Source organism: Balaenoptera borealis (genome assembly GCF_965194805.1).
Source record: "Balaenoptera borealis genome assembly, chromosome: 12".
NCBI classification, from domain to species: Eukaryota; Metazoa; Chordata; class Mammalia; order Artiodactyla; family Balaenopteridae; genus Balaenoptera; species Balaenoptera borealis.
Genome location: NC_138869.1, coordinates 85,644,301 through 85,659,133, shown reverse-complemented (window position 1 = coordinate 85,659,133; position 14,833 = coordinate 85,644,301). Strand labels below are relative to the sequence as shown.

At 47.7% G+C, this 14,833-nt stretch overlaps 2 protein-coding genes and 1 pseudogene across 5 annotated transcripts; 1 reads left to right on the top strand and 2 right to left on the bottom strand.

Annotated features, from left to right (window-relative positions):
* Positions 1 to 320: 320 nt before the first annotated feature.
* On the bottom strand, positions 321 to 5,262 carry LSM2 (LSM2 homolog, U6 small nuclear RNA and mRNA degradation associated). Its single transcript, XM_082346598.1, has 5 exons — positions 5,129 to 5,262; positions 4,438 to 4,505; positions 1,096 to 1,126; positions 918 to 977; positions 321 to 808 (listed from the first exon to the last, which is right to left on the bottom strand). The coding sequence occupies exons 1-5, from the start codon at positions 5,129 to 5,131 to the stop codon at positions 683 to 685; spliced, it is 288 nt and encodes a 95-aa protein (XP_082202724.1). The 5' UTR covers positions 5,132 to 5,262; the 3' UTR covers positions 321 to 682.
* Positions 5,263 to 6,439: 1,177 nt separating this feature from the next.
* LOC309607700 (heat shock 70 kDa protein 1-like) lies at positions 6,440 to 10,110 on the bottom strand. 3 transcript variants are annotated; one of them, XM_082346552.1, is made up of 2 exons: positions 10,050 to 10,110; positions 6,440 to 8,707 (listed from the first exon to the last, which is right to left on the bottom strand). In XM_082346552.1, the coding sequence occupies exon 2, from the start codon at positions 8,692 to 8,694 to the stop codon at positions 6,769 to 6,771; it is 1,926 nt and encodes a 641-aa protein (XP_082202678.1). In that variant the 5' UTR covers positions 8,695 to 8,707; positions 10,050 to 10,110; the 3' UTR covers positions 6,440 to 6,768. The 3 variants fall into 3 exon arrangements, with proteins under 3 accessions (XP_082202678.1, XP_082202677.1, XP_082202676.1); XM_082346551.1 differs by lacking the exon at positions 10,050 to 10,110 and adding an exon at positions 8,837 to 9,995; XM_082346550.1 differs by lacking the exon at positions 10,050 to 10,110 and adding an exon at positions 9,800 to 9,995.
* Positions 10,111 to 10,397: 287 nt separating this feature from the next.
* Positions 10,398 to 12,833, top strand: LOC309607701 (heat shock 70 kDa protein 1B pseudogene; annotated as a pseudogene). The gene has a single exon. The product of its transcript is annotated as a heat shock 70 kDa protein 1B pseudogene (transcript).
* Positions 12,834 to 14,833: the final 2,000 nt, after the last annotated feature.

The following is a 14,833-nucleotide window of genomic DNA, read 5'->3' as shown; positions in this document are numbered from 1 at the left end:
TGGGCTGAGGAAGAAATCCAGCAGCATTAAACGCACTTTGGTGTCTCATTAGCTTTCATGGTAATAGGACAGCAAGCACTCATAGGTACAGTATAAGCAAAAGGCTGCGATAGGTAGGCCATTTAGGTAGGGGAATGTTCAGGAAACACGTGTTGTCTAATTGAGGTAATGATATGGTTTATACCAAGGAGAGTAGCAGCAGATAATGCCGGGATGGGTTGGATTCTTGGCTGGGGTAATGAGAGTAACAGGGCTTGGATGAATTTAGCACCCCTTTCCCATTCTCCAGCCCCCTTCCCAAAACACACACAGAACCAGAATTTGCGTCATAAATTTTATTCCCGATGCGGGACAGATTCCTTCCATCCCCAAAATGAATCACGTGCTACCCTGGAGAGATCTGGGAGATTTTCCCACCATCTCCAGGGAAGAAGTGAGAAAGGCAGGTGCTGGGGACAGGGAAGGCTTCGCAGTTCCCCAGCCTACTTTTCCTCCCCTTCTCAACAGAGGATAGCTGCTCCCTACTATTATTCCTCTCATCCACATCCCTTAAAAAAAAAAAAAAAAAAAAGCCTTTGCTATGTAGAAACAAACACCACCTCAAGTATGGGAGGGAGGCCTCCCGGGCTGGGACGTGAGGTTAAGGGTCACCAATGGAAGGAGGGGAAGGGAGGAGGAACCATCACTGCTTCTGCTGCAGGGCCTCCTTCCTTGCTGCATCCTGTAGCAACTGTGTGTCGACCTCATCTGCTGGCAACTGCACATAGCGAACTACTGAGCCCCGGATGAAGCAGTTCTTCACTGATAACTAGACAAAGATAGACAAATGTGAAAACACCCTTAAAAAATGTCCTCTATCCACCCAGGGACCTCCTGCTTTGAGAGGTGTTTCCTCTTCTCTACCATCCACAACTCACCATGTGAGGGTATTTCTCAGGGTCTGTGACACTGATGTCAGTTAGTTTGATGTTGAGATACTAAGAAAAGAAGATGAACACCATCATTAGAACTAGAGACAATATGAATGTATGCAGCCCTTAACCTCTCCCATCTCCTTCCCCAAGACCCCATTCAGGGCCCTTATTATATTCTCACCTGATCCACAGAATGGAGGGTTCCACAGATGCTGTCAGGGGCAGAGAGAGGGTAAAACCCAATTAGTTTATACCAAAGTCAACATAGAGGTGACTGCAGAGCAGGGATAAGAGCATGGTTGGGGGAAATAAAGGACTTGAGGAAACCAGAAAAGGCAGAACCAAAAAGGGATATGTCTAAGCTCTGGACTAGGAAAGAAGGTGCTTCCAGAGCAGTGTGTTATTTTAGACCTCTGAAATAACCTCTCCTCTCCCTAAACCAACTCACTCTTAGTAGCTACCATTAAACAACTGGTATGTGCTAGACCTGTATTCCGCATATTTGTAATCTTTACAGCCACTTCATAAGGTAGCTATTAACCATCCAGGGGCTCAGAAACGGTTTATAACTTGCCCAAGTTTAGAACAAACAGAGACTTTGGCTCAGTCCTGTCCAACCCCCAGAACCACCAGCTATTTTCAAATACTATTGCTTTGGAACCAGAGCCTCATATGTAAAGTAGGTAAAGTAGGTAGCTAGCAGTGTTCTTGATGATGCAGGCACAGGGATGTCCTCTCCCTTCCTCAATCCCCTGCAATGTTAAAGAGGAATGCTATCTAAACACCAGTGCTCCAAGCCATGCTACCTCTCCCAATCCTTTAATTTCTGCCAATAGTTTCAACATGAAGTCTCACAACCTCAAATCCTGTAAGTTGTACTTCTCCACCCTCCATGTCCCATGAATCCCTATGGTTTGCTGATGTCTAACATTTCTGTAATTCTCTTTGTAGTATAATTTCTACAAACCAAGGTCTAATGACTTTACAGATCAATCCAGGCCAGCCTCCAACCTGGCTGCCTTCATCCTAACCATTCTGCATGTCATCACCAGATTCTAAGTTCCTTAGAACTGGTTCTCAAATACTGATGTGAGCTCAAAGATTTCATGAGTCCATGACAAAAGAGGAAACGCAGGCTAGTGTAGTATGTATATGGTGTGCTGAGGGTTGTCATTGGTTTCCTCCTAAGAATAACTGCTCTTTAATTGCCCTTCCTTTTTTTTTGTATTAAAAAAAATGATTGTTAATAAATGGCAGTTTTAAAAATATCCTTACCTTGCCAAAATTCAAGTTGTCAGTTCTCTGTTGGCCTTAATTTTTGTAAAATTCTAAGTGTCTGAAATCCAGTGTCTGAGACCAACTGCCTCAGTGGTGGTTTTACCACATCCCTGGCTGCTAAAAAACTTTTGACAGCACCCTATCACCAACTGCAGCAATGCAATAACTTTCAGGAATTGCATAAGGTGGTAACATTTCATTCAGTCCCTTTAGAATGAGATATTTAGGACAAAAGTGGTCTGACAACCAGCACAAGAGAAAGAGCTCTTCTCCCAACCCAATGGATTACCTTCGAATCTTTTAAGTCCTTGCTTTAGGATCTGGGGCTATAACGTAACAGTTATTCTTGCCATGTGGAAGACCCAGGAAGAAGAGGAAAATCAAAAAACAAGTCATCTCACAGAATTGCTGAGGGTAGTTGTGCTTTCCACACTTGTCTCTATATGGACCCAAACTATCAATATATGCCATCAATACCACATGCATTGTCAGTGCCATAAACCGAAATCTCTGATCTAAAAGGCAAATCCCTTGCCTCACCGTTCCCTGCCATGTCAGTGCCTCCCCCACTAAGAAATTATCTCACATAGAAATGAAGAAGAAACCGTTGGGGAGAGAATACATTCATTCAAACTTTCTAAAGGACAATCAGGTAACATGTATCAATATTTTAAATGTACGTTTCATTTAAAGGATTTTTTTCTAATGAAATGAGATGTATACAAAGATGTATGCATGAGGATGTTCAGGGCAGCATCATTTATAAAAGCAAATAATTGGAAACAGCCTAAGTGTCCAACAGCAAGGTCTTGGTTAAATTAGTTCTAGCCAGCTAAGAAAAATGCCATTCAGACATTAAGAACGTTAAAACGTTAAACATCAACTTTATTGACATGGAAAATATCCGCAACATACCATTAGGTGAAAGCAAGTTTCACAATTGCATAGAAACTATGACCCTGTTTTTAATTTTTAAAAAGGGGTCGGGGGGCAGACAGAATGGGATTTAAGTTCTGGCTTTGTCTTTTAGTAGTTGTGTAGACTTAACCAAGTTTCTTAACCTATCCAAGCTTCAGTTTCCTCATGTGTAAAACAGGAACAATAATATATGTCATGTAGAGGTGTTCTGAGAATTAAATGAGTTAACAAATGTAAAGTATTCAGAGTAGTTCTTAGTCTATAGGAGGTTCTCAAAAGTTGGCTATTTATTTTCCTTCAGCACACATTTATTAAGCACCTACTATATATTGATACCAGGCCTGTGCTAGACATTAGTTACACAGTGGTGAGCTTAAACATGGTCTTGGCCCTGTAGGAAAGATAGATCCTAAACAGTAAATACATTTCTATGAAATCACAATTTGAGAAGCACCCACTAAGAAGAAAAAAAAGACTCTTTGACAGAAGAGTCTATTTGGCTAGGGACTTCCCTGGAGGTCCAGTGGTTTAAGACTCTGTGCTTCCAATGCAGGGGGCACAGGATCAATCCCTGGTGGGGGAACTAAGATACCACATGCTGCGTGGCGCGGCCCAGGAAAAAAAAAAAAACAAAAGGAAGCGTCTACTTGGCTAGAAGAAGAAGAATCAGGAAAGTCCAAGGATACAGCATTTAATCCAACTCCTGAAAAATGACTAGAAGCTAATGATACAAGGGTACAGGGGATGTAACAGCAGTACAAACAGAAGGGGCTGCATTGGTCTTCTGTTTACCTTTTATATTTTCTTCAACAAAAGGGAGATTATGCCACATATACTATTCTGCAACAGCTTTCCATAGTAATACATCTCATTTCTATGTGACAGCTATATTATATGGAAATACCACAATCTAACCCATTCCCTATTTATGGCTATTTTTTCCCCCAACTTTTGGCTATTACAAAAAAGAAAAAAATCTACCAACATCTTTGTACATACATCTTTACTTGAGGAACCAATACTTACATTTCTAGAAGTTGGGTCAAAGGAGTATATAATCAGAAAAACAAAACTACGTTTTGTAAAAAATGTTATTGATGCGTCTGCCCTGTCTTCTCTCTAGTAGTTACTACTTACATATTTCTTTGTATTTTTTTTCCAATACAAGATACAACTCCTCAGCTAATCTGTAAGCTTGAGGCACAAGTCATTTATTTCTTTTGTATCCCTCCCACCTTGCCTAGCCCTCAAATACTTGTTAAATTAAAGAGGTTCCAGGGCGCTGGGCACATCCACCCCCTACAGACTTGGCAGAGCAGGTACCTACCTCAAGTCATTCTTGAGTTCCACGACCACATCCTTGCCCACAAGGGACTTGAAAAAGGAATAGAAGAGCTATTGGGCGAGAGGGGGAAAACCATCATATGGGAAAGGACATGGTAAGAGGCGTGTCCCCCTGCCAGTATTACCAAATACTGGTATTGGGATCCCCGCCCCATTTCTGGCAGTTCTCAAAACTTCACAGGAAGGAACACTCGGATGAACAGCAGGAGCCCAGATGATTATGCACACTACCTCGAGCCCCTGACATAAAGCCCCAGAGAGAGGCTCTGCGCTACGCACTTCGGGCTCGTCTCTCAACGGACGACCTCTCCTAGGGTCCTGTCCACGCCTCCCAGAGAACTGTAGAAAGTATTCCACCCGCACCCTCCCGGAGCCTGTTCTCCGTCAGGGAAATGGTCCTTGAGGTCTAGCTGTTCCTTCTGCTGTCCCCGCCGACTCTCTCTGTCTTTTTATTCTTTTTTTCTCATGGGGGGAAATAAAAATCCTATTTGCTTCCAGGTCTCTCCTCAAAGAACTTGAGGCGCACGAACTAAGGATGGAGGGAAAAGTCCTAGGGCCCAACCCCAGCCCAGAAGAACAAAGCCCCCAGAGGGACCCCCGCCCCGCCCCGCCCCCAACCGTCCCAACCGCCCGCGCTCCCCGAGGGCGCCCCCTTGTGACGTCACGGTACCTACCATGGTGCTTGCGCCGCCGGGCGCCCGCCGGACCGAGAGGGCGAGGGCCGGGGGCAGTAGACCGAGGGCCTGGCGGCAACTGGAACGCCAACCCGCACGTGGGGCGGGACGGGGTCGCGCAGGCGCAGCGGGAAGCGCCGCGGATTGCTCCGAGGGGTGGAGGACAGCGCCCCGCAGGATCGCGGCTCGGGGAGGGCGGGGGGGGGAATAGAGCCGAGGGGAACGCCTAAGCCGGGAAAGGGGCGGAGCTTCCCGCCTTCCGACTTCCTCCCGGAGTGGCAGGCTCCCACCGCGCAGGCGCGGGCCCCAGCTGCTGCACGAGCGTCGGGGAGGGTGGCTCACCGCCCCTCAGAGGTGTTTGTTCCTTTCTATGACAATAAGTACAGTTCCAACATGATTTGCTCATACTCTAAAGACACTTCCTATTGCAAACTGCTGGGGAGCTTGTGAAAACCCGTGATGATTTGTACACTTTTCTATGTATGTTACACTTTGATAAAAGTAAAGAAAAAAAAAAATGTTGAGAAGTCCCGGAGATGAGGAGCCTGCGCACAAATCTCGATTTTATCAAAGGTTCCCAATAAAGATATTACTCTCTCGGTCCACATTTCTTTTACGGTTTTGCCTAGGACTGTCCTGTAAAGGACTGAGTAAAACCAAACAGTCTGGCTCGGGGCTAGAAATACCCATTCTAATATTTTCACTTAAAAAATATTTCCTTCAAACAGAAAGGGACACAAATGCAGTTACACAATTACACGTACTTCTATACTCAAGCCCCCAAGGCTTTATAAGTATGCGATATTATGACACAATAGGTGAAAATATTTTTTAAAGGAATAAGATTGTAATAAATCTTCCATTTCTCATCTTGCATAAAAGTACACTTTTGTTGGGAGTTTGTTGTAGAAATATTTTCAGCATGTAAAGGATTGTAATAATGAACTCTGTGAGTGCACAGACGCTGGATTTCCTAGGCCCCACCTCTAAGTTGACATCAGGACATCAAGCAGAAGTTTGGGCCCTCACCACCGCCCCTCTCACCCCAGCTGAACCCTAAGCACAGAAATCAGTCTATAACTGAATATAAGCAGTAACTAATTAGCAACTACTCTAACTGGGGCTAAAGGTGCCTGATGATCAAAAGTTGTTTTCCTTCTTGAAACAATTAGCTCATGAAAATTCAAATACTTTGGCCTTACCAGCTTAATCATTCACAATTAGCTCACAAACAGACCACAGATGGTCTCTCCAGGAGCTCTCCTTTTCCCTACTTTACAAGATACACTCACAGTCTAAAAATACCAGAAGTAATTTGCTTTAGGAACAAATTTACTGAGGGACAGATAACCATCCACACAGGAAGAAGAAAGTTGGGGAGGCTGGAAATAAATAACAGACATTCAAATTCTTCAAATGGTTCAGAGAGAGGCCTAGTTTTCCTAAGAGTCTCAATCCAGAGTCAGAAAGAGAATGTTGGAGTGTGAAAAGATGGTATATGAGACTCCTCTATCAGAATCCAAAAGGGATGGTAACTTAGCTTCAGGTCCAGTCAATTCAGGAATCATAACCATGTTTAAAGATGAGGGGAACAAAATTCATCATAGAGGCACCCTAGAACCCTCCAGCTCCAGATAAGATTAATCTACTTCTTCAATGGTGGGGCCTGTGGCAGCCCTTCCAGGTGTATACCCTGTTGCACAGGAAGGCCCAGTGCATCCTCCCTGGTAGAGCTTTGTGATGATTGGGTTACACACCTGCTCCAATTCCTTTCTCTTATGATCAAACTCATCTTTCTCAGCCAGTTGATTGGCCTCCAGCCATGAAAGGACCTCACTGCATTTACTCAGTATTTTCTTCTTATCAGACTCATTAATCTTGCTCTGTAGATCTTCATCACTCACAGCACTCTTCATGTTAAAAGCATAGGATTCTAAGGCATTTTTTGCAGCAATTTTCTCTCTCTGGACCTCGTCCTCAGCTTTATATTTCTCAGCATCCAGAACCATGCGCTCGATCTCCTCCTTGCTCAGCCGGCCCTTGTCATTGGTGATGGTGATCTTGTTAGCCTTGCCTGTGCTCTTGTCCATGGCTGTTACATTGAGAATACCGTTAGCATCGATGTCAAAGGTTACCTCGATCTGGGGCGCTCCCCTGGGTGCAGGAGGGATTCCACTCAGATCAAAGCGCCCCAGCAGGTTGTTGTCCCGCGTCATGGCCCTCTCGCCCTCGTACACCTGGATCAATACCCCAGGCTGGTTATCTGAGTAGGTGGTGAAGATCTGCATCTGCTTGGTGGGGATGGTGGAGTTGCGCTTGATCAGGACAGTCATGACACCCCCAGCTGTCTCCAACCCTAAGGACAGGGGAGCCACGTCCAACAAAAGCAGGTCCTGTATCTTTTCAGACTTATCCCCCATCAAAATGGCTGCCTGTACTGCAGCCCCATAGGCAACTGCCTCATCGGGGTTGATGCTCTTGTTGAGATCACGACCATTAAAGTAGTCCTGCAATAGCCTCTGAACCTTAGGGATGCGGGTGGAGCCCCCTACTAAAACAATGTCATGGATTTTAGCCTTATCCATCTTGGCATCCCGAAGAGCCTTCTCCACAGGCTCCAGTGTGCCCCTAAACAGGTCTGCACACAACTCTTCAAACCGGGCTCTGGTGATGGATGTGTAGAAGTCAAAGCCTTCATAAAGTGAATCAATTTCCAAGTTGGCCTGGGTGCTGGACGACAGGGTCCTCTTGGCCCTCTCACAGGCGGTGCGCAGCCGCCTCAGGGCCCGCTTGTTCTGGCTGATGTCCTTCTTATGTTTCCTCTTGAACTCTTCCACAAAGTGGCTCACAAGCCTGTTGTCAAAATCCTCTCCACCCAGGTGGGTGTCCCCAGCTGTGGCCTTTACCTCAAAAATCCCATCATCTATGGTCAGGATGGACACATCAAATGTGCCTCCACCCAGATCAAAGATCAGGACATGTCGCTCTCCCTGCCCTGCTTTATCTAAGCCATAGGCAATGGCAGCAGCTGTGGGTTCATTGATAATTCTTAGCACATTGAGACCTGCAATCACGCCTGCATCCTTGGTGGCCTGGCGTTGAGAGTCATTGAAGTACGCTGGCACGGTGATCACAGCACTGGTGACACTGTGGCCCAAAAAAGCCTCAGCAGTCTCCTTCATCTTAGTCAGTACCATAGAAGAGATTTCCTCAGGGTAGAAAGCTTTTATCTCCCCTTTGTAGGACACCGTTACCTTGGGCTTGCCTGCTTCATTGATTACTTGGAAAGGCCAAAGTTTCATATCTGATTGCACTACAGGATCGTTAAATTTCCTGCCGATCAGCCGTTTGGCATCAAAGACAGTGTTCTGGGGATTCATGGCTACCTGGTTCTTGGCCGCGTCGCCGATGAGCCGCTCGGTGTCCGTGAAGGCCACGTAGCTGGGGGTGGTGCGGTTGCCCTGGTCGTTGGCAATGATCTCTACTTTGCCGTGCTGGAACACCCCCACGCAGGAGTAGGTGGTGCCCAGGTCGATGCCAATGGCCGTTCCCTTAGCAGCAGCCATGGTTTTCCTAGGCCTGTGGGAAAAGAATGAGATAAAATTTCAGAGAAAACTTTTAATTTTTATTTATTTATTTATTATTTATTTATTTATTTATTTATTTTTATTTTTAATTGTGGTAAAATACACACAACATGAAATTTACCATCTGAACCATTTTTCAGCATACAGTTCAGTAGTAAGTCCATTCACATTGTTGCCCAACCGATCTACAGAATTTTTTATCTCTCAAAACAAATTCTATACCCATTAAACAACTCATTTCCCCCCTCCTCCAAGCCCTTGGAAACCATTAGCCTACTAGTGGTTTTCCTTTTGGCCTACTTTTTGTCTCTCAGAATTTAACTACTCTAGGTACCTCACATTAGCGGAATTACACACTATTTTTCTTTTTGTAACTGGCTTATTTAACTTAGCATAATATCCTAAAAGTTCATCTATTTTACAGCATGTGTCAGAATTTCCTTTTTACGGCTGAATAATTTTCATTGTATGTATATACCACATTTCTTTATTCATTCCTTCTGTGGCACTTGGGCTGCTTCCACCTTATGGCTATTGTGAATAATCCTGCCACATACTGTGTGTGCAAACATCTCTTCCAGACAAGGTTATGTACAAGGTAGAAGAACTCCTAGCCAACCGGAAGTGGGAGGACAGCGTCATAATGCTGTTTTCAATTCCTCACTGGGCCAGACTCAACTGTCCTGTTCCTGTGTCTGTGACTTTTTTTATTCTGGTATTGTACCTGTCTCCTGCTGAACTCTGATTATTTGAAGTTCTGGTCTCCATAGGAGACATCAGTCACGTGGGTTTAGCAACCCTGCTGATCGCCTTTTACCCTCTATTAGGGATTGGTGGGAGTACATTTGGGCCAGTCTGAAGACGGCTGCTAGGAACCCCATCAAGCCCCCATGAGTTTTCTCAGGTGAGGTGGTGCTCTCTAAGGCTGTCTCTTTCTCTAATCGTCTCCCAAATAAAACACCTGTTATCTGGAGACAATAACAGACCAGCTCCTTCACTTTTTTTCTGGCAGCTCTGACCAATCCCAGCCACCTTTGTGGTCCTTAAACGATCCTCCTTCCCTGGCTGGCCCACATCCCCATACCTTAGATTTAAACAAACTAGAGAACTTTCCAGCGCTTCCTCAAACAAGGACTTATTCGTCTTGCCTATTCCAAGCCCATTCCGATCAGAGTACTCGTGGATCACTTAGTGTCTCGCCGCCTTCGATGCAGTTTGATACGTTTCGTTTTGCAGAGCGTCTATAACTTGGGGCTCCCTCAATATCCAAACTGCGCAGCCGGTGTCCCCCCACCCCACCCGCCCTGCCCTACAACTTTGAGCCGGGCCCAGACCTGTCATCCAGACTCCCAACTAGCCCATGAGGTCAGAGGCACAATCTCCATTGTAACGCAACTGCGTGGACGACGTCAACGCCCCCGCCCCCCCCCACCGGACCCGCCAGCTCCTCCCACTCCTTCCCCACCCACTGCCCACTCCCCGAGTCAGTGCCAGCCAGAAAGCCACAGAAGAGTCTGGAGAGTTCTGGGAGCAGCAACGCTCAGGGCGCTGATTGGTCCCAGAAAACCAGTGGGCAGGACCTGAGGAGAAACCCCTGGAATATTCCCGACCTGGCAGCCGCACTGAGCTCTGTGATTGGCTGAGGAGGGAAAAGGCGGAGCTTGATGAAAAACCATAAACACAGAGCCGCCCTCAGAGAAACGGCAAGCCTGGAGAGAGCTGCTAGGATTGGAGTGGTTGGTGAGCGCAGCTTCCGCAGACACACTATCTGCGAGGACCACCCCGAGCGGCACCGGCGCGTTCAGTTTTCGGATTCCGAAAGGACCGAGCTCCTCGTCGCTGAACTCGTTGGCCGTTTTCAGGTCTGAAGTTCGTTGCGGAGCCGAGAGGGCAGGACACCGGCATGGCGAAAAGCACGGCCATTGGCATCGATCTGGGCACCACCTACTCCTGCGTGGGGGTGTTCCAGCACGGCAAAGTAGAGATCATCGCCAACGATCAGGGCAACCGCACCACCCCCAGCTACGTGGCCTTCACGGACACCGAGCGGCTCATCGGCGACGCGGCCAAGAACCAGGTGGCGCTGAACCCACAGAACACCGTGTTTGACGCGAAGCGGCTGATCGGCCGCAAGTTCGGCGACCCTGTGGTGCAGTCGGACATGAAGCACTGGCCTTTCCGGGTGATCAACGACGGTGACAAGCCCAAGGTGCAGGTGAGCTACAAGGGGGAGACCAAGGCGTTCTACCCCGAGGAGATCTCGTCGATGGTGCTGACCAAGATGAAGGAGATCGCCGAGGCGTACCTGGGCCACCCGGTGAGCAACGCGGTGATCACCGTGCCGGCCTACTTCAACGACTCGCAGCGCCAGGCCACCAAGGATGCGGGGGTGATCGCGGGGCTGAACGTGCTGAGGATCATCAACGAGCCCACGGCTGCCGCCATCGCCTACGGCCTGGACCGGACGGGCAAGGGGGAGCGCAACGTGCTCATCTTTGACCTGGGCGGGGGCACGTTCGACGTGTCCATCCTGACGATCGACGACGGCATCTTCGAGGTGAAGGCCACGGCCGGGGACACCCACCTGGGTGGGGAGGACTTCGACAACAGGCTGGTGAACCACTTCGTGGAGGAGTTCAAGAGGAAGCACAAGAAGGACATCAGCCAGAACAAGCGGGCCGTGAGGCGACTGCGCACCGCCTGCGAGAGGGCCAAGAGGACCCTGTCGTCCAGCACCCAGGCCAGCCTGGAGATCGATTCCCTGTTCGAGGGCATCGACTTCTACACGTCCATCACCAGGGCGCGGTTCGAAGAGCTGTGCTCGGACCTGTTCCGGAGCACCCTGGAACCCGTGGAGAAGGCTCTGCGCGACGCCAAGCTGGACAAGGCTCAGATCCAAGACCTGGTCCTGGTGGGGGGCTCCACCCGCATCCCCAAGGTGCAGAAGCTGCTGCAGGACTTCTTCAACGGGCGCGACCTCAACAAGAGCATCAACCCCGACGAGGCGGTGGCCTATGGGGCGGCGGTGCAGGCAGCCATCCTGATGGGAGACAAGTCTGAGAACGTGCAGGACCTGCTGCTGCTGGACGTGGCTCCCCTGTCGCTGGGGCTGGAGACGGCTGGGGGCGTGATGACTGCCCTGATCAAGCGCAACTCCACCATCCCCACCAAGCAGACGCAGATCTTCACCACCTATTCGGACAACCAGCCCGGCGTGCTGATCCAGGTGTACGAGGGCGAGAGGGCCATGACGCGGGACAACAACCTGCTGGGGCGCTTCGAGCTGAGCGGCATCCCACCGGCCCCCAGGGGAGTGCCCCAGATCGAGGTGACCTTCGACATCGACGCCAATGGCATCCTGAACGTCACGGCCATGGACAAGAGCACGGGCAAGGCCAACAAGATCACCATCACCAACGACAAGGGCCGGCTGAGCAAGGAGGATATCGAGCGCATGGTGCAGGAGGCGGAGAAGTACAAAGCCGAGGACGAGGTCCAGCGCGAGAGGGTGTCTGCCAAGAACGCCCTGGAGTCGTACGCCTTCAACATGAAGAGCGCCGTGGAGGATGAGGGGCTGAAGGGCAAGATCAGCGAGGCCGACAAGAAGAAGGTGCTGGACAAGTGCCAGGAGGTGATTTCCTGGCTGGACGCCAACACCTTGGCCGAGAAGGACGAGTTTGAGCACAAGAGGAAGGAGCTGGAGCAGGTGTGTAACCCCATCATCAGCGGACTGTACCAGGGGGCGGGTGGCCCCGGGTCTGGCGGCTTTGGGGCCCAGGCCCCTAAAGGGGGCTCTGGGTCTGGCCCCACCATTGAGGAGGTGGATTAGGAATCTTTCCCCAGATCGTTCATGTTTATGGAGACAGTTGGGATCCAAGATTTTACATTGCCTTATGTATCTGCCTTTCATCAGCTATCAGCTATGCAAGTTGTTTGCAAAGTTGAACTGTGTCTCTTGGTGAAGTTACGAACTCTTTTTCAGCGTGTGAGTGTAGAGATGAATGTATACTGCCATCTTTTGTCAATTTTCCGCTTTGTAATACTCATGCCAAACTAAGGCTTCCCCCCCCCCCTTTTTAACCGATTACTTCAAAGTAAATAAACTCAAAAGAATTCGAGTGATGTCTGTCTGTTTTATTTTGAGGGCAGAAGGGTCTGCATAGGTTCTCTTTCTTACAGAGTCTAGAATTGAATGGCAATTTGCCTCTTAGATAAGGTCAGGGATCTGGAAAGTAAGGATATGTATTGTATCGTGACACACGTCTTTTAGGCAAATAGTATTCTTGGGAGATACAAAACTGTGAATTTGAATGCTTTGGGTTTGGTGGGTCCAGAAAAAATAAGAGGTATGGTCATGGTGGCCTCAAGGTGGCTGAGGGGGTAGAGGCTTTAAGGGTGGCCTCAAAAGGAGCTTGTGCGTGGGAGTGTTCTGGAGAAGCAGCCAAATAGGAGAGGCAGTTGGATTGGAAGGTCATGGCTCCTGCTTCCTGTGAGTACACGTGATATGTTAGAGCCCTGTTACTTAATCTGGATTCAGCATGAAAGAGAGGCTAAATTGGCAGTGAGGAGATGTGAGTTCAAGCACTGGCTTGACTAGTTATGCATGAATGCATTCTCCACTGTGATCCCTAGTTCTCATATTTTAAAATGGAAGGGTTTGGCCTCATGCCTCAATCTATATTTCTTATTTCTGAAAGAATGCTGAGATAAAAATGCCACATTTCCAGCAGTGGTTACCTACATTTTAAGTATCCCAGTGAGCACCTTAGGCAGGTGTCATAGTTTCATGCCCCAGCAGGGGGACCCCAGTATTTCAGTGCTCTTACCTACCGGGCACTGTACAGGGGCCTTTTAGGTGTTTATGAATTCTCATTCCACTGCACTGAGTATAGGTGGTGTTTGACTTCCACAGGTGAACATATGGGGAGACTTAAAAGTTACTGGCTTAACTAAAATTTATTTCAAGGTTAAAAAAATCAGTTCAGCAAAGATGTTGAACCTGGATTCCAACTCTGGGTTTATTGGTTTTTGCCCTGCTGCCCCAAGTCCACAGGGCTTTGTGTGTGCATGTCTGGTTCTGGGTTATGTTTCTACTCTGGGTTTCACAATCAGTATTCTTTCTGCTTTTACTCTGTATGATCGAAACAATTATGTCAGATAAACAATAGGGTTGATGACAGAGGTTTAGTATTTGTTAATTTGGAAGAGTGATAGAAAAAACTTGCAGCCCTGTACCAGGAAGACTTACCACAGACTTGCTTCCCCTTGAGATGCTTCATACCCTAGCTGCTAGCATCCTAGAAGTAATCTCCTCCACAGCCTCTTTGTTGGAAAAGGCCTGGCACAATCCTCAAGGCTTGGGGAGTGAGCCCTTTTAAAAATCAGTTGTGTCTGGGGTTTACAAAGATTTTGGAACTAGGCAGCGGTGGTGATTGCACAACATGGGAATGGGCTAGGTACCACTAAATTGTACACTTTAAAATGGTTCATTTTGTTATGTGAATTTACTTCGCCAAAAGCAGAAAAAAAAAATTGTGTCAACATTCTGTAAAAGCACTTTATGAGTTTGTATACCTCAAGGCCCACCAAACCTTTCACTAAATACTTGCCTTTGAAGAAAATCCAATATTATGGGAATAACATGTATAGGTAGACCTTGCCCTGTAAGTTTGGAAATGGAAATGCTTAGACTTACAGGCCAGTTTGTAAAGACACGTTTAATCCTCAGGGTAGTTGAACTGTAGCGCTGTGGAGTCTAGCCACAATGTAAGTCAACCTTCATGGGCGTATGCATTTGCTACAGGACCTCCTCTACCCCATAGAGCTGCAGTAGCATTTGTGACTGTCATCTGCACACAACACAGTAACTCTTCAAGCAGCCACTACCACTACTTTAGGAGGAGGTAGCAAGGGATGGGGAGGGTGGATGGAAAAGGGCGGAGATTGGGAAGGACCTAAGAAACACCTTTGATAAGAGAGGTTAGGGAAATCTCCAGAAATTACCTTGGAGAAAATGAGTTCCTATGGCTAAATCAGTTAAGGTTATTGAGGGTGTTTTATTGATACTAAGAAGTCAATATGTTATTGCCTTGATAACATATACCCTTGCACGGAGTAC